This window comes from Myotis lucifugus, unplaced genomic scaffold, assembly GCF_000147115.1.
Source record: "Myotis lucifugus unplaced genomic scaffold, Myoluc2.0 scaffold_3, whole genome shotgun sequence".
Classification (NCBI taxonomy): Eukaryota; Metazoa; Chordata; class Mammalia; order Chiroptera; family Vespertilionidae; genus Myotis; species Myotis lucifugus.
This window is the reverse complement of record NW_005871051.1, coordinates 22,379,284-22,405,343: the sequence shown is the minus strand read 5'-3', so window position 1 is coordinate 22,405,343 and position 26,060 is coordinate 22,379,284. Positions and strand designations below refer to the sequence as shown.

At 38.4% G+C, this 26,060-nt stretch overlaps 1 protein-coding gene across 2 annotated transcripts in view; it reads left to right on the top strand.

Annotated features, from left to right (window-relative positions):
* The window catches only part of CUL3 (cullin 3), a 77,855-nt gene extending 68,446 nt beyond the window's left edge, over positions 1–9,409 (top strand). Inside the window, exons 14-15 of one of the 2 annotated variants that reach the window (XM_023761863.1) lie at positions 5,796–5,941; positions 8,224–9,409. In XM_023761863.1, coding sequence (XP_023617631.1) covers positions 5,796–5,941; positions 8,224–8,355 — 278 coding nt within the window. In that variant the 3' untranslated portion in view covers positions 8,356–9,409. The remainder of the gene's footprint in view (positions 1–5,795; positions 5,942–8,223) is intronic. The other variant, XM_023761861.1, reaches the window with a different exon arrangement.
* Positions 9,410–26,060: the final 16,651 nt, after the last annotated feature.

Sequence of the window (26,060 nt, the reverse complement as noted above, 5' to 3'; positions counted from 1 at the left end):
TATTCTTCCATTTGTTTATCTTTCTCTATCTCTTTTTTCAGCATTCTGTAATTTTCTGAGTACAGGTTCTTTACCTCCTTGGTTAAATTTATTCCTACATGCCTTAATTTTTGTTTTGCAGTGGTAAATGGGATTGTTTTTTTAGTTTCTCTTTCTGTGAGTTCATTATTGGTGTATAAAAAAGCCATAGATTTCTGGGTGTTAATTTTGTATTCTGCTACATTGCTGGAATTCATTTATTAAGTCTGTGTTTTATGATGGAGTCTTTAGGGTTTTCTAAGTACAATATCATGTCATCCCGAATAATGACAATTTTACTACTTCTTTTCCAATTTGGATGCCTTTTATTTCTTCTTCTTGTCTGATCACTATGGCTAGCACTTCCAGTACTATGTCAAACAAGAGTGGTGAAAGTGGGCATCCCTGTCTCATTCTTGTTCTTAGGGAAAATGGTTTTAGCTTTTGCCCATTGAGGATGATGTTTGCTGTAGGTTTGTCATATAAGGCTTTTATTATGTGGAGGTATGATCCCTCTATTCCCACTTTGCTGAGCGTTTTTATCAGGAAAGGGTGTTGGATTTTGTCAAATGCCTTTTCTGCATCAATTGATATGATTATGTGACTTTTGTCTTTCAATTTGTTTATGTGATGTATCACATTTATTGATTTGCGGATATTGTACCAGCCTTGCATACCTGGGATATATCCCACTTGGTCATGGTGTATGATCTTTCTAATGTAATGCTGGATCCGATTTGCTAGGATTAACAATGGTTGGGTTACCAAAGAGATCAAAGAAGAAATTAAAAAACATCCTGGAAACAAATGACAACACAACAATCCAAACCTATGGGACACAGTGAAAGCAGTCCTAAGAGTTACAGGCCTACCTTAGAAAACAAGAAAAAAAAATGGTAATAAGTGATCTAACTCTGCAGCTTAAAGAATTAGAAAGAGAGCAACAAGAAAAGCCCAGAATGAACAGAAGGAAAGAGATAATAAAGATCAGAGCAGAAATAAATGACAGAGACCAAAAAAACAATACCAAAGATCACTGAAACCAAGAGCTGGTTCTTTGAAATGATAAACAAGATTGATGAACCTCTAGCCAGGCTCACCAAGAAGCAAAGAGAGAGGACCCAAATAAACAAAATCAGAAATGAGAGAGGCGAAATAACAACAGACCCTACAGAAATACAAAGGATTGCAAAAAAATACTATAAACAACTCTATTCCAACAAACTTGACAACCTAGAGGAAATGGACATGTTCCTAGAAAAATACGACCTTCCAAAACTCAATCAAGAAGAATCAAAAAATCTCAACAGGCCGATAACTAAGGAGGAAATTGAAGCAGTCATCAAAAAACTTCCAGCAAACAAAAGCCTGGGGCCAGATGGCTTCACAGGGGAGTTGAGCCAAACATTCAGAGAACTAAAACCTGTCCTTCTCAGGCTATTCCAAAAAATTCAAGAGGAAGGCACACTTCCTAGTTCTTTCTATGAAGCCAGCTTTACCCTAATCCCCAAACCAGATAAAGACACTACAAAGAAAGAGAATTACAGGCCAATATCCCTGAGGAATTACAATTTTTATGAACATATTACTACTTATAAAGTTATTCTTTTTAAGTGGGTAAATAATATTCAGTGGATGTCTGTTTTTAAAACTGACTTACAGATTTCTCAATTGAGTTACCTATCTAAAATTTGATCTTTAGATGAAGCTGTTTATATTTTGATGAATATTTTTAAGTTTGAAACCCTTAAAATTCATATTCTCATTCTAACTTAAAAACATAGAAATGGCTGTTGTGAGCACTTTTTAGTACAGCTTTATTTTTAAGAACATTCTATTTCTTGTATATTTAACATAATGTAAAATGTGTGTTTTCAATGCATTTAAAGGGAAAAAAAGGCACTCCACCTTTGTTGATATTTAAACTCTAATGTAGTTTTCTACTTGGTCTTAAAACTAGTATCAGGAAGTGTTCCAGTATTAATTTATTTATTACAACTAATATATCTTGTGGTAAAACTATTTTTAAAATAAGAAAATTTTTAAATAGTTCTTTTACTTTAAAAAATTGTGTTTACATTATATGTTAATAAAATATAGTCTTTTTAAAATTATTTTAATGCTAAATATACATTGATTTCCAGAATATGTTGATTCAAGAACTTTATATACATACTTTTGTTTTCCTTTTTGACCCTGATAGGATCCATATGCTTGGTGAAGCAGGGTGGTGGGTCTTTGTCAGAGTCTTGACTACTTTGTCCCATAGTTGAAAACCATATCATTGTATCTTCTTCACCAAAATTGATCCCATATCTTTGGGACACAATTGTAGATTAAAAATAAAACAACTCTGCCAGTGAGTCCTGTAATAAAATGTCTTTTTTCTTCAAAGTGCAAAACATGTGAATTTATAATTTTGGACAGATATGGATTTCAGATTTCAGGACTTATTTGTATCCTAGATTTGGAAGAAAATGTATGGTGATATATAATAGATCTGAATTACTTAGCCTCACACTGCTTTACCCTAAATAATAACTATCTTTGCAATCACAGGTTTTATCATGCCCAGCAATTATGTTGTCAGATAGCATTGTTATTTTAAAAAGTCTTCTCTTCATGGATATTTAATTTTTGGTGGTGTTTGTGTGTGTAGTGTTTTAGATCTGATTAAAATGGGAATGCAGTTATTTATATACTAGAGGCCTGGTGCACAAATTCGTGCATTGGTGGGGTCCCTCTGCCTGGCTGGCAATTGGGCCAATCAGGGCCAGCCAGCCGCGGGAGGGACCGCGGGAGGTTGGCTGTGGGAGCGCACTGACCACCAGGGGGCAGCTCCTACATTGAGCATCTGTCCCCTGGTGGTCAGTGCATCGTCATAGTAATTGGTTGCTTAGGCTTTTATACACACAGACACACACACACACACACACACACACACACACACACACACATGCATATATATACACATACATGATGAAAAATTTGACTAGGTGATTTCTTAAAGTTCTTGCTGGTATTTTGTGTATGTTAAAATTTTCTCTCTGGTTATAAATACTGTGACCATAGGTTTTCTTAAGTTGTCAAATACCCATTTGCCCTTTGGAGAAAGTACTGAGGATAAAAATCAAATACTTGGACACTGTAACCATACCTATTTATGCTGCTCTTTACTGTAGTAGGTAATAGAAGTTCAAGCAAAGGAGTTAAAAGTATTACCTAATGCAACCTTTGAAAAGAACTAGGTTCTTTGTAATTTACAGCAGTTTCTGTAGTTAAGAGTCTTTCCATCACCACTGCTCAACCTTCTTCCTCTGTTCCCCTTCCATACATCTGCATACATAGGTACCCACTTACATAAGCAAACACCTCTGTTGTGCTCTTAAGTACAGAGTACTGTGCTAGGCTCTAGGAGTGAGTGCCTGCCCTCATGTTTTCTAAAAATCATAATTCAGTGTGTTTCATCACAACTTTCACATGTATTTTGGGGTACACCTATTAAGGTGACCAAATCCAGATGAACCAAATGGATTGTTTAAAATAATATTTCTTTTTCCCTCCAACTTGTTATTTTAAATACTCCCAAATCTACAGAAAAGGTGAAAAGCACAATCATGGACATGGGTATGGCCATCACATATATTTCCAAGTCATTAAAAATTTGCCACATTTGCTCAGGTGCCCTTCCCTTCTCCCTCCATATAGGTATGTATTTGCTAGTTTTTAAATGAATTTGCAAACATATCACTTCCCTCCGAATACTTCAGCATACATATACGTCCTTAAAATAAGATCGTTCCCCCATAATTGTAATCCTATATCACACCCAAGAAAATTATATGTCTCAATTGAATTTAATTCTATTGAAAGCAATCCCTATCTTTTTTAAGTGACATGGACTTTTTTGAGGAAAAGCATTCATCTAATTTAATTCTTTTTCATTAAGACTGATGATCTTTAACTTGGAAAGACACTGACAGCAGAATTCTCAGCCAAGGGATTCTGGTTAGAAACAGCTAGAAACTTAGAAATATATGTGATGGCCATACCAGAATGATCTGAATTGTGTGTCTGCTGTCTCATGGGAGTGCCCCTGCCTAAGTCAGCAGTATCCCTTACGGTTCTTTGTAATTTTCCAATTTCTGCCACCACAGACTTCACATCTATCTCCTATTGAACACCAATAACCCAAAATTTAGTTAATCATTTTTCTTTCTCTGTTACTTCAAAGAGAGCGAAGTTGTAGGAGAAAGGAACTTCTATATTTAATCCCTTAGCAATTGCCTTGAAGTCTGTAGAGCGGGGGTCCTCAAACTACGGCCCACGGGCCACATGTGGCCCACCGAAAACATTTATCTGGCCCGCCGGGTGTTTTTGCCGCCGCTGTGTGCATAGGAATTTGTTCATAGTTTTTTTTTTAAACTATAGTCCTGCCCTCCAACGGTCTGAGGGACAGTGAACTGGCCCCCTGTTTAAAAAGTTTGAGGACCCCTGCTATAGAGAATAACAGAGTAAGATTTCTCCTGAAGATTGGAATATAGTATGCCTATTGACAGTGAGATTGTAAAAGAAAAAATTTAATAAGATACATGACAAATTGTTAGATAATTGGTGAGAAGTGTAAATAATTGTTAAAGAGTTTCTTTAGTTGGCATTCTTTCCTCCTCTTTAAGCGTTAGAGATTACAGCCATAGTTTGAGTTGGTAAGCCATCAGGTATTCTCTTACCTGAGATACTTTTAGTGAGGGTTAGCTTGGAGTTGAAGTGGTAGTAGTTGACCTGTGGAAGTTAGAAACAATGAAAATGACTGATAAGTTAACTGCTAAAGATAACCACCTATCATTTTTCTTTCAGGAAAGGAATCATATTCTATAAAAATAAAATTGGTTTTCTTATCTCTATAAAAATAAATTCCTAATATTTAAAACAAATAATTTAGGATTGTAGGATTTTTATATCACTACTTGTTATTTAAGTATTTATTAATCACTGAATTGGGCACTTTGGGGATGTTTACTAGAAATGATGAGTATATGTGTATAGTCAGGTTGAAATTTCAGTCAAACCTTGATTATCCAATTTCTCCCATCTCGAACAATTCGGTTCTGGATGAAGTTCTCAGAAAAAATGTCTTGGTTGTCAACCAACACTTCACTTTTCACCCTGACATCCCTTTTATGCTGATACCTCAGCATGACTAAAAGCAGCTCTCGGACAACAAACAAGAAAAAATGCTTCTGTTGCTGGCAAAATCCACATCGATGATTACCACAATTTTAAAATGTAAATAGGCCATCAAGAGTGTTAATGTACTAAGGGTATGAAAGTGCTCACAAAACAACAGTCACAGGCAATTGAATAGGTAGAAAAACTGCTGTTGATTGGACAAAAAGCAGCTGGTGATAGAAATTTCGAGGCAGTGATAAATGAAAAATTGGTTTCAGGCTAGTGGGGAGTGGTTCAATAAATTTAAGAAAAGTGTTTATAAATTAAACAGTACATTAGACATGTACTGTATGAAAGGTTTAAATGGAATCATCTGGGGGTCTGGAATGAATTCAATTTACATTTCTAATGGGAAAAAATGATTCGGTTTTCTAACAAATCACTTCTTGCACAGCCTTCTTGAAACGAATTAAGTTCTAGAAACAAGGTTTCGCTGTAGTTTTTCTCAGGGAATGTTACTAATTTATATTATTTGTTTATAAACCACATTTTTTCATTACATTTAAAATTACACGATAATCACATAAATGTCTTTATTTCTCTTTTAGTTGCTGCCAAACAAGGTGAATCTGACCCAGAAAGGAAAGAAACAAGGCAGAAAGTAGATGACGACAGGAAACATGAGATAGAAGCTGCTATAGTGCGGATAATGAAGTCTAGAAAGAAGATGCAGCACAATGTGTTAGTAGCAGAGGTGAGGACACTGACGCTGGATTAGTGTAGAACAGCAAAACAACATGAACAGTTGAAATTTAGGAAAGTACTATATTCAACTGATTTAAAATAGAATTTTCAAGTTAGGAAACTATAATCAGGTAATACTATTAAAAGCATGGCACATTTGATATTTAATCACAGCCATACATTGAAATATGTGCACACTTCAAGAACTAATATTTGTTATGAAAATCATAGAATGTTGTCACATGAAAACAAAAAAATTTCACTACTATTCAATACTTCTGTATAAAACAAACTACCTTTATTTCTAAAATTAATCAGTTACCATTTATTGAATGTTCACATGTTACAAATTTCAAAAGTGGAAAAATCAAATCAAACACTTACAGCATATTGGCACTTAGGTGACTGGTTAGTTTTCCCAGGCATTTTCATTGGACTGCTAAGAGTGGGTATTTGATGGCAGTGCCTTGAGAAGTAAAATGAAGGTGCAACCATAAGAGAGTGGCTTGGCCTTTGAGATGTTCGCTCATGGGAAAGGGCAAAGAGCAATGTTAAAGGTTGAGTGTTGAGGGTTTCTGGGTTTCATTTTTCTAGATGGGAAGATACTGAGCATGTTTATATAAGGATAAAAATTTTCAAAAGGAATGCTTAAAAACAAAAGGAAAAAAATGAAACGAGGGGATAATTGGGGTACCAAAGTCAAAGGAAAGGGGAGAGGATTGTGCAGAGCACAGGTGGGTGGTAGTTGTGTTAAGAGGAATGTTGAATATTCCTCTTCCTCAGCATACAGGGTGCAGGGGTGTGTTAGTAAAGAAAGGACTCAAGTATGGCTAAACATATATGTGTAAGGTGGGAGTTTGAGGAATTTCAAACTAAAATGGTCTTTTTTCCCTACATAAAACAGGATGTGAGGTTATTGTCCTTAGAAACTTGCTGAACTTGAATACTATAAATTAGTGTTATCAGTCTGTTTCAGAGATTGGCAGACTGTGTGTGTATGTGTGTTTAATAATCAGTTGTAGCATGAAAATGGCCACAGATAACAAGTGAGTGTGTTCTAGTAAGAATTAACAAAATAGGCAGTTGGCTGTATTAGGCCTGCAGGCTGCAGTTTGCTGCCTCCTGGTCTCTACACAAGGTATTATAAATTACAATTGTACTCAGCAGGGAGCTAAGAAGTTGTTTTTGCATGATGTAGTAAATGTTGAAATGGTGTTTATAGACTAGAACCAAAGGAATCAGAGTTGAGGATACTGTTGAGTGTTGAAATGATCTTATGTGCAATCTAAACCCCCATCAGGAATGAGGTAAGTTCAAAAGAAGTTATTAAAGTAGATTGTCTGATTGTTAGAAGAAAGGGTCAGAGGATTAGAGATCTCAGGTGGGTTGAGAACAAGTTTGTTGATACTGGAATAAAAATACTAGAAAGATGATAGATTTTAGGTGGAGAGTGAGATGCTGAAGTTTCAGACTTCAAAGGATTATCAATTCGCTGTGGCCTTGGGAAATGAGCTGATCCAGCAGGAGTAAAAAAAAAAAAAAAAGCTGGCTTATGGATGAATGCTCTGCAAGAGAGGCCAGTGGATTCCTGGGGAAAGCATGGACTTGGAGCAGAGCGGTGTGGGTTCTCTTCTCTATCTACTGGCTCAGTTTACTACTTGTTGATGTCAGCTTTCCTCTGTGGCTTATTTTCTTCACTTGAAAAAATTAGACAACCTACTTTATAGGGCTAAGAACATTACATTAGAATATATACAAAATGCCTGATAGTGCACAGTCAAGACTTTGGCTGCTGCTATAGTTACTGTTTTATTATAACTGGTGTCACAATACTTAGAATCCTGACATCAGTTGGAGAAAATAATGGCAACAGTAGCTCTTGGCATTATTCTAAAGCATCACCTCTGTTAACATTTAATATACACAGCAACGTCATGAGGTTATGTCCCAGAGCTAGTAAATCAGAGAGCTGGGATTTGCGTCCAGGCGGTTTGGGTCTAGAGTTTGTGCTCTTACACACATGCTACCCAAATTCTGTGAATTGGGAGGATATCCCAGAAGTAAAAATGGTTAAGTATTAGTATACATCATACTATAATATATTCCATTAATTCTAACCTACTGTAGTATTCACATTCTGATGTGAGGAGGTAATCAGATTACTAAAGTTTGATCTGAGTCTTAAAGTGACACATCATTTTTATTCAAAATTAAGAATTTTTGTGTTAATATGGAAATGTTATGCTTTTTAAATTTTCTGGTGAGAAATCGTTGTTTTACCTTTCGTTTTAGGTAACTCAGCAGTTGAAGGCTCGATTCTTACCAAGTCCAGTTGTTATTAAGAAGCGTATTGAAGGACTTATTGAGAGAGAATACTTGGCACGAACACCTGAGGATCGCAAAGTATACACATATGTAGCATAAAATGCGTTCAAAAATTTGATTTATTCTTGGACTGTACTCTTCGCATGGACTGGGAAGTTCTTTTAAATCATTAAATATTAAGACGACCATCTCTTCTATTAAATTACAGTACATGTTCTAGACCATTCAGATCAAGCCTTTACTCCTTTGAGAGTTTTCAACATCAATTGATTGAGCTTCAGGCTTTACAACGTTTATCCCTGTAGAGATCATCTTTACAGTTCCTCGGGAAAATGTGAATGTGCTGCGTTTTGTTTTCAATACTGTATGAAAACAGGAAAAAATAAAACAAAATTTAGAAAATACAAGCTCATTAAAATAAAATTGTTGGATTTCATTTCCCCAGGTCTTTCAGTGTTGATGTAAATGTGTTTTTGTAGTGTTGCTTAGCACTTTGGCATTGTATAAGTTGGGTAACAAAAATGGTAAAGGAAATGACACGATTCCCAATTATCTTGCTATGCTTAAGGCATTTCTTTAGCTAGTCTTGTTTAATTTAAAGGTTTGATAAATATACAACGACCCAAGCATACAATTTGAGCATGCTTTATTCTACTACCACTTGCACTTATAATCTTATAGCCTTATGACCAGGAACCTTTGTTTTGGGCTCAATACACACCTTGATTTGGTTTTTCCCTATTGTAATTTGAGATTTCCCAAATTAAGTCTTATAATGATTAGGTTTTGTTCTGCATTATCTCTAGAGAAAAAGAATATTTTAGTATGTATAAATTATTGTACAATTTTTTGCTGTTGTACTCACTGCTGATAGTGGATTGTATAGGGCAGTGTTTTTATTTCATTTATTGTTGACAAAAATAAATGAATTTAGCATACACATACCCACTAATTCAAGTATGTTAGAGCACAACATTGGCAGCTGGTTGTATTTAATTCAGCCCCTCTGAAAAGCACATATAGTCTACACTTTGTTTATAAAATATCGTAGGTTCCCCCCTCTTAAATATATATATTTTGGTGAAGCTGAGGTGCATGTTAATTTTCTGTTTCGAAATGCATTCTAAAGATGCAATAAATATGATTACCTTGATATTTTTAACAAGATCTTCAGTTCTTGCAGCTAACTGTGTTTTGGAAAGTGATTAAGCAATATTTTTCAAACCTGATGATTCTTGGATATTTAGCTATTGTCCTCCAAAGAGTCATCGATTCATGTTTTTAAAGATGTGCTTTGTGCTGAAGATTCGTGTCGGTTATCCTGTGCTTCCAACTTCCACCAATGTTTTTTACCTGATGGATCTGCCAAGAATTATAGTTTGCTTTATTTTTAATAACTTCAGAGTATTTTTATCTTCCATTTAATTTTGTCTCATTTTGTTTTAATAAGACATTGTTTCAGATATGTAATTGGGGCAAACCACTATAGATTCTATTGGATAGAAAAATGAAATGTTATTAATAATTTAAAATAACCGACCCTTCATTGACTACCAGTACTGTTGGTACATTTATTAGAATGTATGTCTCAGAAGATGGTTTCTGTTTAAATTTATGGTCAAGTTACAACTGAATTCTAATATGGATTAAAAACTCCACATAAATCTTTTTCCCCATGCGTCTTGGGTTATAATTTTCCTTGTAGACTTGCAGATAAGCTCTTACTGCATTTAATTTTGCCTTCATTTGTATTCTAGAATTATAAACCTTATGCTCTTAGTCTCTACATTTCCCACTTTACCATGATGCAATTAAGATACAAATGAAAACTATCATGAACATTATTCTCAGGATACTTTCACCATACTTGAGCGATAGTAGGTCAGGTGTAACATAGAAAGCTGAAGGATTTCGCTTCTGATTCTTTACATAATTGGAATTTCTGTAACAGAAATCTATAGGAAGATACTAGTATTTAAGGTTTCAGAATATTGCTCTCAATTCCCAATAAAGTGATATGTAACACCTTGGGGATTATTAGAATAACTCATTGCCAAGTTAATAAATATGAAGCTTGTAAAAACTTCATTTGAAATTGAAATGAGACATTAAAAGAAAAATTTAAGCACTAGTTTAAAGTATTAAAAGTTGTAAAGTTAAATTTATGTCATTATCTCAAGTGTGGACATACCAGTGAAATCTAGAATTTAGAGACATGTCCATTGGGAGGCACAGGTTTGATATTTACGCTTCTAAATGTTTTATATTGCAACACATTTCTGAATTGCAGTTGAGTTGAATGGTGGAGAATGCAACCATTTGTACTCAGTTGCATTTCAGTCAGTTGCAGTTTAGTTGAATGATCGGAGAATGATGCTGCATTGAAAAACAAAATTGAATCGCCTAACATGCTTGTGTGTTTTAGGTCCTGAGTATTATGTAAGCTCATAATAATGCATTTTGATGTTGCTTTCTTTTCAGCAAGAAGTCATTCATGTTCTTTTTCTCAGTTTTTTTTTAATGTCTTAATTTCAGAGACTAATGCATACTAACCATTTATTTAATCCTGTTGATGTGAATAAATTTTGGTGACTTATACTTGAAGAATTTTAAGGAGGGTGGATATGTAGTTTTCCAACTGCAAAATGATGTAATCTTTGTTCACTTGTTTAATTGTAATTCTCTGATATCCTCAAATCCAGGACAGTGTTTACTTTGAATTGTTACATAGTTATATTATTTAAAGATTGAAAATTCATTGCAGTTAGGGAACAGCCTCACAAATAAAATGTGGTTGTCATTGCAAGGATTCTTTATGTCAATGAATTTTAAAAGGGGATGGGGAAGGATGCGTTAGAATCACCTGTGCCGCATTGTAAACAGACATGTTCCATTCCCAAACCCCTAAGATGCTGATATGCCTTCTCAGTACGAACTCTTCTTATGGTAAAGCACTGTTGATCTGTTCCCCCAGTAACTTAATGAAACTATCAAATTTCAATACTCAGATGAGAAAGTACAGTCCAAGTAATACCTAAAATTGTATGTAAGAATTCTTGCAATGTGGGGATAATTATAATTGCTAACTCTCAAAATTCTTTCTGCAGTTGCAATACTTAAATTCCTCAGCACAATGTCTGGCATGTGGTGGGTGTAGGCGCTCAGTAAATCTCAGATGAATGTGCCTAATGATCACTAAATGTCTTGAAAGAAAGTCCTAAAAGAATCAAACGATAAAATGTGTACTGCATTTTTGGGAGTATGACTAATATTTGATTGTATAAGGATTATATTTTTATAAATGGAAATTATTTCATGTTTGGTTTTCAACTAACTAAAAAGTTGAAAATGTAAAGCAACCGCTGGCTTCTTCCAGATGGTATTAAATGCTGATTTTAAAGCTGTTTGAGTTTTAACATCTTATGAAAGAAAATACTCAGACTTAGTGATAGAAAAACTCATTCAAGATGCCTCTCATAGTTACTGGGGTCCAGGAATTTGGGCCCAATTCTGTCTGATTTTGAAAATTGTGCTTTTAATGAGTGTTAATGTGTCCCCAGTTTTGGCAGACTCTGATCAGAACTATCAATTGAATTTGGATCTGAAAGTAAATTTTCTTGGTGAGTATTTTGGTGAAAGCTTGTTTTGATCAATTAGAAAATATTCCCTGGAGGATTTGATATTGTGGAACTTTTATAGATCCTAACCAAAAGAAAATTTTTGTGATATTGTCTGTGCATATTGGTGTATACAGTATGTAGGAATTTTGTTTATAGAACTGATGTTAGATATCAATATCTGTAGAATGAATTTTAACACATTTCCTATATGATGCTGTTCTCTGTATTAAAAGGTATCCACTAGAATGATTTTTTTAATGGAATAGAATTGTAAGTCGGAAGAGACAGAAAACGTACCACAAGGGACATGGCATCAGGTGGGTGAGGACAAAATCTGTGTTCTGTTCCAGTGCAGCCTTAGCAATAGGCAACCAGTATGTATAAGTATAATGTAGAGAGATTCTGCCCAAAACCTATGCAATGTCTACATCTGAATGGAAGAGGAGGAAAGAAGGGAGTGCCCTTTCAATCTAAAGTTTGCCTGCAAAGCAATTTTGCAATACTAAGGAAAGCATTCTTAACTTTTTTTTGACCAAAATTAGTATTACCCAAATTTCCAATAAGGCATTCATATTCACCAAACTGACTTGAACTGATTAAAAATAATGCAATCCATTCTCAAAGAAGCAAAGGGTTGTACTCATGAAGGTCGTACAAGAATGTGCTACAGACTAAACTATTCCAAAAGAGGAATGGCAAGTGCTTTGGTGTTTTAAAACCAGAATTTCCTAGGGAGGCTTCAAAACAAACCTGATGCCTCTTGTAGATTTGATTTTGTAGGGCTGAGGCGATCTTTGTGCAGTTGCATTTGGGAACCGTTGCTTTAGATTATAAGTTACAATAAAGCATATAAACTCCCAATTTTACTAATTAGATGAGAACATTCATCTTACGTGATGGAAATTGTGAGATCTTTAACATCTTACATGCACTTACTATGCCTCAGCTGGTTAAGGCAACATTTAGTCGAGATTTAATTAAAAGTGGGGCATTAACTTCATGCTACTCATGGCCACAGATCACAGTGATAATCACAACCAACCAATTGTCGGTGATCCTAATTGGGGGAGAATCTGTAATAGTGTCCTCAGAGTCAAAGGGCAGCCTGTGGTCTTACTGTTTTCATTAGGCACTTCCACTGGGAAAAATAGAATTTAGAAACTAACTGTTCACAGCTCAGGGACCTCTGACTGGTTTGTATGAATTTAGCTAACAACTAAAAGTGATTCTAAGGAAGACGAGTGTCTGAACAGCGTGGGACTATTTTTCCCCCCCTTTAGAACCTTTGGTTGTGAAGCTAAATTTAGTGAGATCTGGGTGACAAAAGTTAGTCTATGCTGCCAACTCTGCCAGGTAATAAACAACGGTAATTGTAGTGTGGACTATGAGTGTAACCCAACAGGAGTGAAGTGTTTCCAGTGGAGTTCAGTCTTCAGTGTCATGATCACTTAATCTGACAAATGATTCGCTTAAGACCATGATACAACTCCCTAATACTCAAACCTGACTTTTATTATTCAGTAATAGGCTTTCATAGAAACACCCGTATTCTCTACCAGTAATTAAGCAAAATACATGTTTTTAATTTTATTCTCTTGAAAATGAAATTGAGAGTCATAAAAATAGTTCCTCCAAATTGTTGCATAGATTAAGATCTAAGTGTACAAGGAAACCCTTAGCTCCTCAACAAGAGAACTAATTCTCAGGTTGGTGAAGCAGGGTGAAGGTTAGCTCAAAGAGGTGCACTTTGGAGATTTCTCGGTAATTATTGCTCTTCTCGCAATCCTGGCCACAGTGACTGCTGCTTCAACCCAAGTGTGGATGCACAGCCCATTAATGTTTACTTTTCTTTATAACTTTTGCTTCTCTACAGGCCCAGCTATGAATCCAGTGGTAAGTCTGAGTGACAAAGGCCATGACTGCTTCTGAGGGAGACGTTTCCCTCTATAGCTTCCAGAAGATTTGGAGCTTGGATTTACCAAAGGAGCAGCAGACAGCATGCTCTCATTGTACCAGCGCTTAGCATGATATCTGTCAGCAAGTTCTCCAATCGAACTTCATTCCATCTTATTAATTGCAGCATTCATTTATGAGACAATGTAGGGCCCACCCTTCTGTATAGCTAATAGCCCTAAGCTGTTGATTAGCCTTATCACATCATGCTCATCAACTGAACTTACTGTCTAAAAACTGATTTATACACTAAACCAGTTCATACTGTTCTTCCCTCTCCTTTGAACTAGTGTAATGTAACTTCTTGAAATATGATGCTTAATTTGTTATGAACTTCCTGCAGTCCTTGCTTAAATGTTCCATTTTTTCCTGCTTAATTTTTTGCAACCACTATGACCAAAAAGTGAGTTATTAAAGGTTCCATAAATCACAATGTTGAAATCACTTGTGTGTACATTTTGCACATATAATTATGTGTATACATGTGTGTGTGTGTGCAAATTTGCATAAGCATGATGAGTGACAGTTCTTAAAAGTGGATAGATTGGTAATTTCTGCAATATATTACATATATAGTTTAAGTGGCACATCACAGTAATAAAATAAGTTTAAACCTGTTTTATTTCACTACATTCACTAAGAGATAGTGTTTTATTAGATATCAGTAAAATTCTGATGGGCAAAAATGTACACATACATGCAAGCCTACATAGATGGAGCTCTAGGAAATGTGTTGACTGAGACAAAGTTGTATTTATAAATTAATTTCCCATGGTTATGTGTGTTATCAGATATGTAAGTAACTCCTTTGGTAAAAAATACTAGAAATGCATAAACATAACGATGTCTACATATGGTATACAAAAATGTTACATTTATTTTAAACAGCCAAATATTTTTATGACATTTTTCATAATTTATGATGTCATTTTTCTGCAGTTGTGTTTACACATGTTGGTACCTTTTAGAAAAGAGGTTAGTGGATATGTCACCCAATATGTCTCTGAGACCGGCTGGATGCAAGGCAGTTGTTCAAGTTCCTTCTGTGCCTCCCAGTCCAGCAGAGCGATGCCTTCCCTCAGTGAGCTTGCTGCTAACAGCCTCCTTTCTTCTCTGCTAGAGATGGAAACAAAGTAACTGCAGGGCACAACCACTAGAAGGAAGGGAGGAATGAAGAGCCTAGCTTTGTGAAAGTTTGTTGTACAATTCTATAATACATCATTTGTACACTGTATTGTGTGTTCACCACCCAAGATGTCTCCTTCCATCACAATTTATCCCCTCTTTACCCTCTTCTACCCCCCGTACCCCCATTTCCATCTGGTAATCACCATACTGTTGTATATGTCAGAGTTTTTTGTTTTTGTTTCTTAATCCCTTTTTACCCAGCCTCCCAACCCCCTTCCCCCTCTGACAGCTGTCAGTCTGTTTTCTGTATGTGCCTGTTTCTATTTTGTTAGTTTATTTTGTTCATTAAATTCCACATATAAGTGAGATCATATGGTATTTGTTTTTCTTTACTGGCTTATTTCACTTAGCATAATACTCAGTCACAAAAGGTAAGCTTTCCTTTTTTTTTCTTTTACTGCTGAATAGTATTCCATTATGTAAATGTGCCACAGCTTTTTTTATCCATTCATCTACTGTTGGGCACTTGGGCAGCTTCCAAATCTTGGCTATTGTAAATAATGCTGCAATGAACATAGGGGTGCATATATTCTTTCCAATTAGTGTTTTGGATTTCTTCAGATATATTCCCAGAAGTGGAATCATTGGTTCATAAGGCAGTTCCTTTTTTAATTTTTTGCTTTCCACCATGGCTGCACCAATTCCCATTCCCATCAACATTGTAGGAATCTATACTAATAAAAGAGTAATATGCTAATTAGACCAGGCATCTTCTGGACATCTTTCGGACATCCTTCGGGACAAAGCCACAGTGGCAGGGGCCCAACGCAGAGGCGGTTAGGGGCGATCAGGCCAGGAGGGGAGAGCAGTTAGGGGGCAATCAGGCTGGCAGACAGGCGTTAGGAGTGATCAGGTCAGCAGGCAGAGGTGGTTAGGCGCAATCAGGCCAGCAGGCAGAGGTCGTTAGGGGCGATCAGGCAGGCAGGCAGGCAAGCAGTTAGGAGCCAGCAGTCCCGGATTGTGAGAGAGATGTCTGACTGCAGTTTAGGCCCAATCATGCAGGGATCAGGCCTAAACAGGCAGTCAGATATCCCCCTAGGGGTCCCGGTTTGGAGAGGGTGCAGGCTGGGCTGAGAGACCCCCTGCCCTGCATGAATTTTGTGCACCGGGCCTCTAGTCTTTAAATAAGATTCCCAGGTGAGAGGCTCTGCTTTTAAAACAATTCTCAACTCTTTTACAACCCACTTCCTGGGTGGTGGGAAAACTTAAATTTTGGTTCAATTTAAGACTTCAATTTGGTTTAAAACAATTACTTATACAAGGCTATAAGTAATTGGGCTCAGTTTATGGGGGGCTAACTGCAGTCTTGTGGTTCCTAATCCCCTTGTTCCTTTCTAACATGATATCTGGAACTCAGGGTGGGGCCAACAGGGCATAGGTAGCGCCTGATTTCAAGTTGATCCTTGGATGTCACTTGAATCTGCTGAGAGGTGGTGGGTCTCAACCTATTCTGGGCATCTTGCCAGTGTCTGCCTCTGGCCTCTGGAGGTGATGACTTCATAGTTGATTCTTTCCAGGCTTTGTCTGAGCCTAGCTGCCCCTCCCTCTTGCCTCATCCTCCTCCCTTTGATTTTCACTAAAGCTGAGACCTTCACCAACATATTGGTGAATTGTGGAGCTAAAGCTCCATCCCAGCTTTAGCTTCACAATCCACCCAGAGCCTTTGCCCATCCCTGCCTGTCAGCTCAGCATCCTCCACCCTCTGCATTTGAACAAGATAGATTGGGCCTCAGACTGACATCCACCCGCTGCACACCTACACTGCCCTCCCTCGTTACACCTGCACCTCAGGCTCCTTCCACAGTCCCAATGGGAATAGAGGCCTCAGCAGCAGCACAAGTTTCCCTCACCAAGCCAAGGCTCCCAGAGAAATGGACACACGGTGACTTCCTCCTACCCCAGTGATGGTGAACCTTTTGAGCTCGGCATGTCAGCATTTTAAAAAACCCTAACTTTGGTGCCGTGTCACATATAGAAATTTTTTGATATTTGCAACCATAGTAAAACAAATATTTATATTTTTGATATTTATTTTATATATTTAAATGCCATTTAACAAAAATCAACCAAAAAAATGAGTTCGCGTGTCACCTCTGACACGTGTGTCATAGGTTCGCCATCACTGTCCTACCCTGTTAGTTTCCCCTGGCCTCTTCATCTTGTCCTTCCAACCATCCCCCAGGACCAGAATGGACAAACTCCTCCTACTCCCTCGGGTTAATATCTTCCCCATTCTTGATTCCACCTTGGCTAAACCCTATGACAGACATTATTTTTTATGAACTTTGGGAGCATTACTGCTTTTTTTTTTATTTTTTATTTGCCTAGCATTTGATATATTAAGTAGAAGCGAAGGAATTTAGACATTTGTTTTCAACTGACTTTCAAACGTATTTGCCTATTGTCTTCCTGAAAAATGCCATTTAAATGTCAGAAGCTGAAAACTCTTTGTTAATCATTTCTTTTTCTATAAATGAATTTTAATAATTCTCATTTTCCAACATCTCTTGATAGCAGATGAACACCTTGGACTCATATTTTGAAAGGCAAAAGAGAAAACAGAAACTTTATGGTTATGTCGTTTTCACAAGGTAGTTATGAAGTTTACAGGTGGTAGAAAATAATTTTTAATATAGGAGTGGCATAATATGAAAAAATTAGTAAAATTTTTAGTTTACTCTCACTATTGGTCAATAAAACAAGATAAAATATTAATAAGTAAAAAGATTTTTTAAATCCCTTTTGGAAACTTAAGACTGCTCTTGTAAATAACTCCTGTCCCAAAGGAAATCAAAACTGAAATTACAAGCTCCTTAGAATTGAATGACAATGGGAGTATTAGATATCAATAACTATGGAATTTGGCCACAGTCATATGCTAAGGGAAATTCAGGATTCAATATTTTATTAATAAAAGACTAAGCATTGAATTCAAACACATAGTAAAAATTACCACAAATCAAAAGATCATTTTTAAAAAATTAATTGATAAGCAAAAGAACATAGAAATCATGGATCAAACCAAGAGTTTGACCTTGGGTAGGAAGAGTGATTAATCACAGATACATTTTTAGCAAAACAAACTGGTTTTCAAGTTCATCTGAAAGAATAAATAGAGACCATTAAAGATATCAGATTGGACACTCTTATTTAACCTCCACTTACTCCTGAAATCCTACGAAAATGAAAGTAAGCGTGTTTTTTTTATAGTTTGGTTTTGCATAAATCCTCAAGGCCCTAGAGGGCAGGAGAACCTTAGGATCTGCAGACCAAATGGGTACTGACTGCTGACAGCAGGTCCTAGAAGGCTGAGCCCTAGCCAGGCCATGGGGAAGAGGCATCCTTCACAGAAGAGAAGCTGCAGATTTTCTCCAATGGCACAATCACAGAAACATGGTGCGAAAATAGAGGGAATGATGGTGGGGACTGGAAATTTGTGATTGAACTTGGTAGATAATAGAAGCCACTGATATTTCAAAGGGAGACATCAGACAGATGCTGGAAAATGAATTAGATAATAATTTTAAATCAGAAAAAAAGATTAAATGCCCTTTGACAATTAAAATTAATTAAAATGTTCTTAGTAGAAATGTAACTTGGGGTTTTCCAAAGAATTTGGTCTAGAATGCTACTGCCCTTCTACTCTTACACAATTCACTCTTACTCTCTTCAATTGTGCTCTTTAGTCAAAAGTATAGCATTTTGAGATTAGTTTCTGAGTTTACATTTTTAAAACTTTAAGATGACTGCATTAAAAAGCACAGAAAAAATAAAAATTTGTATCACATTTAATATTTTAACTCAATAATGTTTCAAATAATATCTAGAACAATGTTGTTTTGTTTTGTTTTACCTTAAAACACAGAAATAATATATGAATGCACTTGAGAATATTTTCCCTGCATTGGGCTTTGTCAACAAATGTGTCACTTTAATTTACAAATGTAGCCCATTATAGAATGATTACCACATTTTTAGAAAGTAAGAGTGAATCATGGAAAGAAGATTTATTATTCATTTACAAAACAAGCTTTGGGTGTGACCTCAGGACAGACAGGCTTGCTTAACCTTTTTGTGTGTGACGTAGTCTGAAAGGTCAGGCCAAGTTGATTGGCCCAATCAAGCACCCACTCTAGGTTGTACCTGTGTGTGTTTTACCAACTTTAAAAACAAAACAAAACATTGGGTTTATATGCCTTGGCTGGAGCCTGCATTCTCCAGTTTTATCCTGGTTGGCACCATGATCTATTGTCATATACAGCATTCAGACACATTTATGTAACCTGTCTGGCCTCTGAAGGCATTTGAGTCTGTGACTCATGGAATAAGATCGATCTATTTCAACTCCAAAAAATTGTAATAAATAGGCACTTGCTGAATCCACCAGGGGTCAGCACACCAAGCATTACCACTCTGATAGCAATATAAGTGGAGCCAAGAAAAAAAGTGAGAAAGCTTAGAAAAGAAAAATGCCTTTTGCAACTTGTATATGCCCATGATTAATTTTTCCCCCTTTCAGGCAAGTTGCCATACTTGCTCGCTTTATACAGCTTTGATCCTTTCCTCCAAGGACCAGGAACTCAGTAACTATTAACTCTGCTTTCTAGTCAAGATGACTCCATTAGCTAATCTTTTTTTCTTTTTTAATATATTTTTATTGATTGCAGAGAGGAAGGAAGAGGGAGAGAGAGAGAGAGAAACATCAATGATGAGAGAGAATCATTGATTGGCTGCCTCCTGCATGCCCCCCTACTGGGGATTGAGTCCGCAACCTGGGCATGTGCCCTTGACCAGAATCAAATCTGGGACCCTTCAGTCCACAGGCCGATGCTCTATCCACTGAGCCAAACCGGGTAGGGCACAATTAGCTAATCTTTTAACTCAGCCCCCTGGCTGCAAACCCATAGCAAAAAATGATAAGCCATAAAAAGGGAAAACCATTAAAAAGGGATCTGGATCAAAAATGAAATAAATTATTTTATGGACTAGAAATGAGCAGAAATGCAATGCTATGAACAGAGCTAAAACCACACAAAGACTCTCACTAAAATGATCATTAAAGAATGTCCTTCACTAGGAATGAAAAGGAGCCTAGAGAAAAGGAATGGACTACAAAAAATGTATGTGTGTGTGTTGGGGGGAGAGGGGGCGCTGCAAGGAGCAGGGAAATTGATCAAGTGTGAGCAAATGATTTGTACCCATTAACTGTAAAAACAATTCTCAATGTTTGTTTGGTCTCAAGAAGTGCAAAACTAAAACCATAAATAATAACTTGAAGAGAAAATTCAATGGGCAGTTAGTGTGTTAAAGGCTTTTTTTTTTTTTTGCTAGTGTTTTTCAGAACAAAAAATTACTAAGCATTTTCGAATGTTTAGAAAAATGTATAGTCTAATATGTATGTTAAAAACTAAAGATAAGCAGTCAAAAAATGACACTATCAATAGTTTTTTAGTCATAAAGGGAGAAAGTACAGAAAGCTGTCCTAGTTCAAGAGAATGCAGGAAAGGAGGAAGCAGAGAAACAAAGACAAATGGAAGTTAACAGAAAATCAAAACAAAAAGAGTAAACATTTTTTTAATTGATAAATAATCAAAAATTAAATATTCACTATAAAAATAAGAGGTTATATGATTAAATTGAACTTTTAAAATCTAGGCAGAGTCTTCTTACAGAAGATATACATAAAATAAAACCACCCTGCTAGACTAAATCAAAAGGGATGGTCAAGCTTGTCCCACACAAATTATACAAATAATTATTCTAAGAATAGCAATAACAATTTCATACAAAATGTAATTTATGGTAAAAACATTTTAAAGATAAAGAAGAAAAGAACTTAGTAATAAAAGAAAAATATAGTATTCATGAATAGATGTACCTAAAAGTAGCCATGAAATTTACAAAGCAAATATTACATAAGAAAAATGCACAAACGAACAATAATATAAGGGGATTTTAGCACATCTCTACAGGGATACTGATTGGTTACATAATTTTAAAAAATATATAAGAATATAGAAATAAAAAATAAAATCAACAAATTTGATGTAATGGATTATTTTCAAAAAGATCTTGAAGAATGAACAACATAATAGGTAATAGGGTCTATAGAATTTAAAAAATACATAACACAAACCACATTCATTCTCTGGCTATAAAAAATAGCAAAATAAATATGAAAGTACTAATTAATAAATAACATGCACACACATTTGGAAACCATAATGCTCCCCTTAATAATTTGTGAATTAACTTAAAAAGAGATCACAATGAAATTGCATCATTTAAGACCAGAATAATAAACTTATTACATATCAAAATTTGTGGGATGCAGCAAAAGCAATTATTAGAAACACATCTTGTAGGCATAAATGTTGTTTTGAAAAAGAAATTTTGAAAACAGATGAATAAAGCACTCTACTCAAGTTAGCAAGAGAACACAGTGAATATAAAAAGAGTAGAAGGAAGGGATTTTAAAGAATAGGAAGAGCCCTGGCTAGTTTGGTTCAGTGGATAGAGCGACGGCATGCGGACTGAAGGGTCCCAGGTTCGATTCCGGTCAAGGGCACATACCTGGGTTGTGGGCCCGATCCCCAGTAGGAGGCATGCAGGAGGCAGCCGATTGATGATTCTCTCTTATCATTGATGTTTCTATTTCTCTCTCCCTCTCCCTTCCTCTCTGAAATTAATTTTTAAAAAAATTTTAAAAAAAGAATAGGAGGAGAAAGTAATAAAGTATAAAAGAAACAGTGAGTGTCAATGAAATAAACTAGTTTTTTGACTGAACTGAGAAAAAAAATAAAGAAAAGACACATGTCCACACACACAAACAAGATTAGGAATAATGAAAGATATATCTATAGCTTTAGTGGAGATTTTAAAAACCACATATGAACATTAAAAACTTGAACAAACCAATAGCTATGGCAGAAATTACATTAATACTCAAAAGGTTCTGGCATTCTCTCCACCTTTTCTGAAAAACACCAAACAAGATGATTTTACAGTGTGTGGAGTTCAGGGCTTCAGCAAACTTTCAAGGAGCATTCATTCTATCTTCAACTGTTTCAGAGAAGAAAAAAAAAAAAGGAGAGAAGTTCATTACCCAGCTACTTTTATGAGGCTGATATAACCTTGGTACCAAGCAAGACGAGCACAGTACAAGAACAGAAAGTCATAGACAAATGTCACGTATGATTTAGATGCAAAAAAATTTAATTAAAATACAAGCAAATTGAATTCAGAATTATATATATACATATATATTGAAGAGACCCAAGTGGAAACTTGCATGCCTTTTTGACTTGGCCTCCTAAGCCACACCCCGCTGTTTTCACAGCAGTTCTGTGCTCCAGGGCACCTAAGAGCAGGAGGCAAGGGCCAATGGGGGCCTTCCGGGGCTGGCTACCACATCCAAGTTCCCCCTTTTGGAAGGTAAAGAACTACATACATAGCACATACGCACATAGACGTGTTACTGTGAAGTGTTCACTTTTTTTCAAGTCCATATTTATCGAATCCCTATCTGTTTGGCCATGGAACCCTTTTATGTACCTAACTTATACTGATTCCTACGTGATGCACTTTGGAAATGCTGTTTGCAGCTGTCTAGTAAGGGAGCATGGACGAACCCGGTGTTCACAGCACCTTAGAAATCAGACGCCCCTTGTTAGAACTGTCTTCCTTTTGAACGTGTTGAGTGTGGGAAGTGTAAGGGAACATCTGATTTGGTTCTTGGGACTCAGCGGTGAAAGTGGTCCAGAGTCCCTTTCTGTTCAGGTGCAGGGCTCGTGGCTTTGAAAGTCAAGGGGGATACTTCTCTCTAGCGCCCAGGTCCAGCCACCTGTCTGGAGGGATTGCTGGGGATGCCTAACAGGGGCTTCTGGAACCGACTTCGCCCAATGCCTTCCGGTTCTCCTTTGCCATCTCTGTCGCTCCGACAGTCTTACAGTGGTTCTCAACCTTCTGGCCCTTTAAATACAGCTCCTCATGTTGTGACCCAACCATAAAATTATTTTCGTTGCTACTTCATAACTGTAATGTTGCTACTGTTATGAATCGAAATGTAAATATCTGATATGCAGGATGGTCTTAGGCGACCCCTGTGAAAGGGTCGTTCGACCGCCAAAGGGGTCGCGACCCACAGGTTGAGAACCTCTGAAGGTCTCAGCGCTTTGAAAGACAAACTGGGTGGTCCTTCCTTCACCGCTTGATGTCACTGAGAAAATTAACAACCCCGTTGCGCCGGCGCTTCCTTTTATATGGTGAGATAACCAAGATTTATCCTCAGGAAACAAGTAACCCACAAATTAGCGCTCTCCGATGTGGTGCACGTTTGACTTGAGGTCATCTCAGGATGACAGCTTTCAGGCTCTCATTGACACCCCCCTCCCCTCCGGAAAGACTTCCCGGGGGGTGGGGGCATAGTCTAAGGATAAGGGGATATCTCTGGTCAAACCTGCGAAAGCAAATGGGAGGAAGGGCTGAAAACCTGAACTTCAAAAATAGACTTTTGAAATAAACTTTCATGGTTTAAACACATTCTGAAGCGATTTTTGTTTAGGAGAACCCTGGTCTGCCCCAAGTGCTAGGGGGAAACAACGAGAATGCTGGTGGCCACGCTGTACCTGGTGGGAGTGGGGAGGGGTGGGAGGGAAGGGCGGCAGGAGCCGGGGTGTGGCGTCATCCGCTGAGACAGACCCTGAGGGGAGAGGGGGAGGCGTCAGGAGACAGAAGAGACCAGCCTGGCAGGTCAGGTTTACAGCCGGGGCTGGGTCCTGCCGCGCCGCGAAGAGATGGGGCTGTGCGCCCTGACGCAGGCGAGCCCAAGGCCCTGCGGCTGTGGGTGGCTGGGACCAAGGGCCGAATGGAAAAAAGAACAGCGAAATCTGGAGCCCCTGCACGTTGCAGTGGGTTTTGCTTTTCAGAGGGGAGGTGGATGCTGTGAACTGCAGGATAGTTCAAGGTTTGCCACGAGAGGGGAAATGGATGCTTCTATACGCACTTCTCACACTCAAAGCCGGTGGAGGTGGAGAGAGAGAGAGAGAGAGAGAGAGAGAGAGAGAGAGAGAGAGAGAGAGACCCCGCGCATCTACAGGAGAGGAGCGTCACCGCCTAAGTGGCGTGAGATGGGGAGAGGTGCTACACGTGTTCATTCAGAAAAGAATCATTTTGAAAAGGAGAAACGCCGGCCGAATGAGAACACTCAACTCAACCCAGAGGCAAAGCGGGTTTCATCCTTCCTGCTCCGGGTCCCCAGGCAGCTCCCCGGGAGTGGCCCCGATTGTAGGTGTGGCTCGGGGCGAGGGCGCCGGCCCGGGGGCCCGGCAGCCTCAGGAGGTGACGGCGCTGGGCGCAGGGATCTGGGCGGAGTGGCGTGGGTTCCAGTCCGGAGCGGACCGGCCAGACCTGCTCCAGCGAGACCGAGGGAAGTGCAGAGCGACTGTGGGACCGCCCGGGAGCGCATCCCGCCAGTCCTTTTGTTCATCCGCGGCGCTCCACGTGGTCACGGGGCGGTCGTGGAGGGCGCTGCGGAGATCCGAGCCTGGGCGGGGCGGGAAGCCGAGTGCTGGGTCCTGCCAGTAGCCAAACTGGCGGGGGGGCACCTGACCCGCTGCGTTCCGGGGCCTGGTCTGGGCGAGGGGATGCGGATGCCCGGGATAGTGGTGGGGGTTTGGCCCGGCTGCGTCTCGGATCCCGGCGAGCGGGATTGGAGGGGGTAGAGGGGAGTCCGTTTCTTTTTCTTCCCTCCCTCACTGGCTCTGGCTTTGTCTCGTTGTCCAAGTTATTCTGGGTCCTGAATCCTGGCGCCCTGACTCTCTTTGGCTTCCCATTTTGAATTCCTCTGAGATCCATCTCCCCTGAGCTCAAATCTCGCTATCCTGGCCCTCCCCCATCGTACACAGCACACAGGGGTCACTTGGCACTTTACACACACACACACACACACACACACACACACACACACACACACGAAGTCCTGCCCTAACCCCGCCCTGACCCCTTCCCCACGCCCATCATGCAAAGATCCAGTAGCAGGCTTAGCGACCAGGTTCCCTAAGTGGTTCTCAAACTGGGCCCCATGATCACCCAGGCTCCACCATCTCCTTTGGTGGGAGTTTGTGGAAATCCACTCTTTGGCCATCCTTATTTTCACCCTACGATTATGAGTGTTTTCTCCCGGAACTGAAACGTTTTCCCCTTCTTTCCTCTGTTCTACAAGGTGAGTGGTGACACCAGCACAATCGTTGGAGGATAAGTTAGAGGCTGGGTGGGTGGGTGGGTGGCTGGGTGAGGACCACCAGATCCTGAATGAGAGCCTGTGGGGTGGAGAACTGCCTGACTGGAACAGACTGGGCAGTAACGGCAGGATCCAGGGGGACATTCCTCCTCCCCCTTTTAGGACTAGGACTTGGGTTGTCAGGTGTAAAGGCCACACTTATTACAGTTACTTCTGTAATGTTGACCCTATGAAAAGAAAATTTCAAATGGCGACTTTGCCATTTGCTTGACAGATTTATACCTTAGAGAATAATGGCTCAAGTTAGAGGGTCCTGCCACCAGACAACCTCACTAACTTTGAGGAGTAGGAAGTAAACAGTAGGAGTGAGAAATAGCTCCATTCATCAGCAGAGTTCAAATGCCAAATAGAGCAGGCCTCCAACAAGCAACAATGCAGAGTCATTGTCACAGCTTTAAGCTGGGGAATATTGGGCACAAGAAAAAGAAAAATATGGGCAGAAAGCAAAGCATCGGGTTGAACGGAGGAGTGAAAAAAGGCAATTATGGGCAAACCCAGTTCAAGAATTACTACTTTAATGGATTGGGTAGTGTTTTCAATCCAAAGATGGGAAATGTTGATGGCTTAAATAATGAGTCATGTAGCTCGGCCAGTGTGGCCCAGTCGTTGAGCATCAACCTATGAACCAGGAGGTTACGGTTTGATTCCCGGTCAGGGCACATGCCCCGGCTGCGAGCTCTATCCCCAGTGGGGATGTGCAGGAGGCAGCCAATCAATGATTCTCTCTCATCATCGATGTTTCT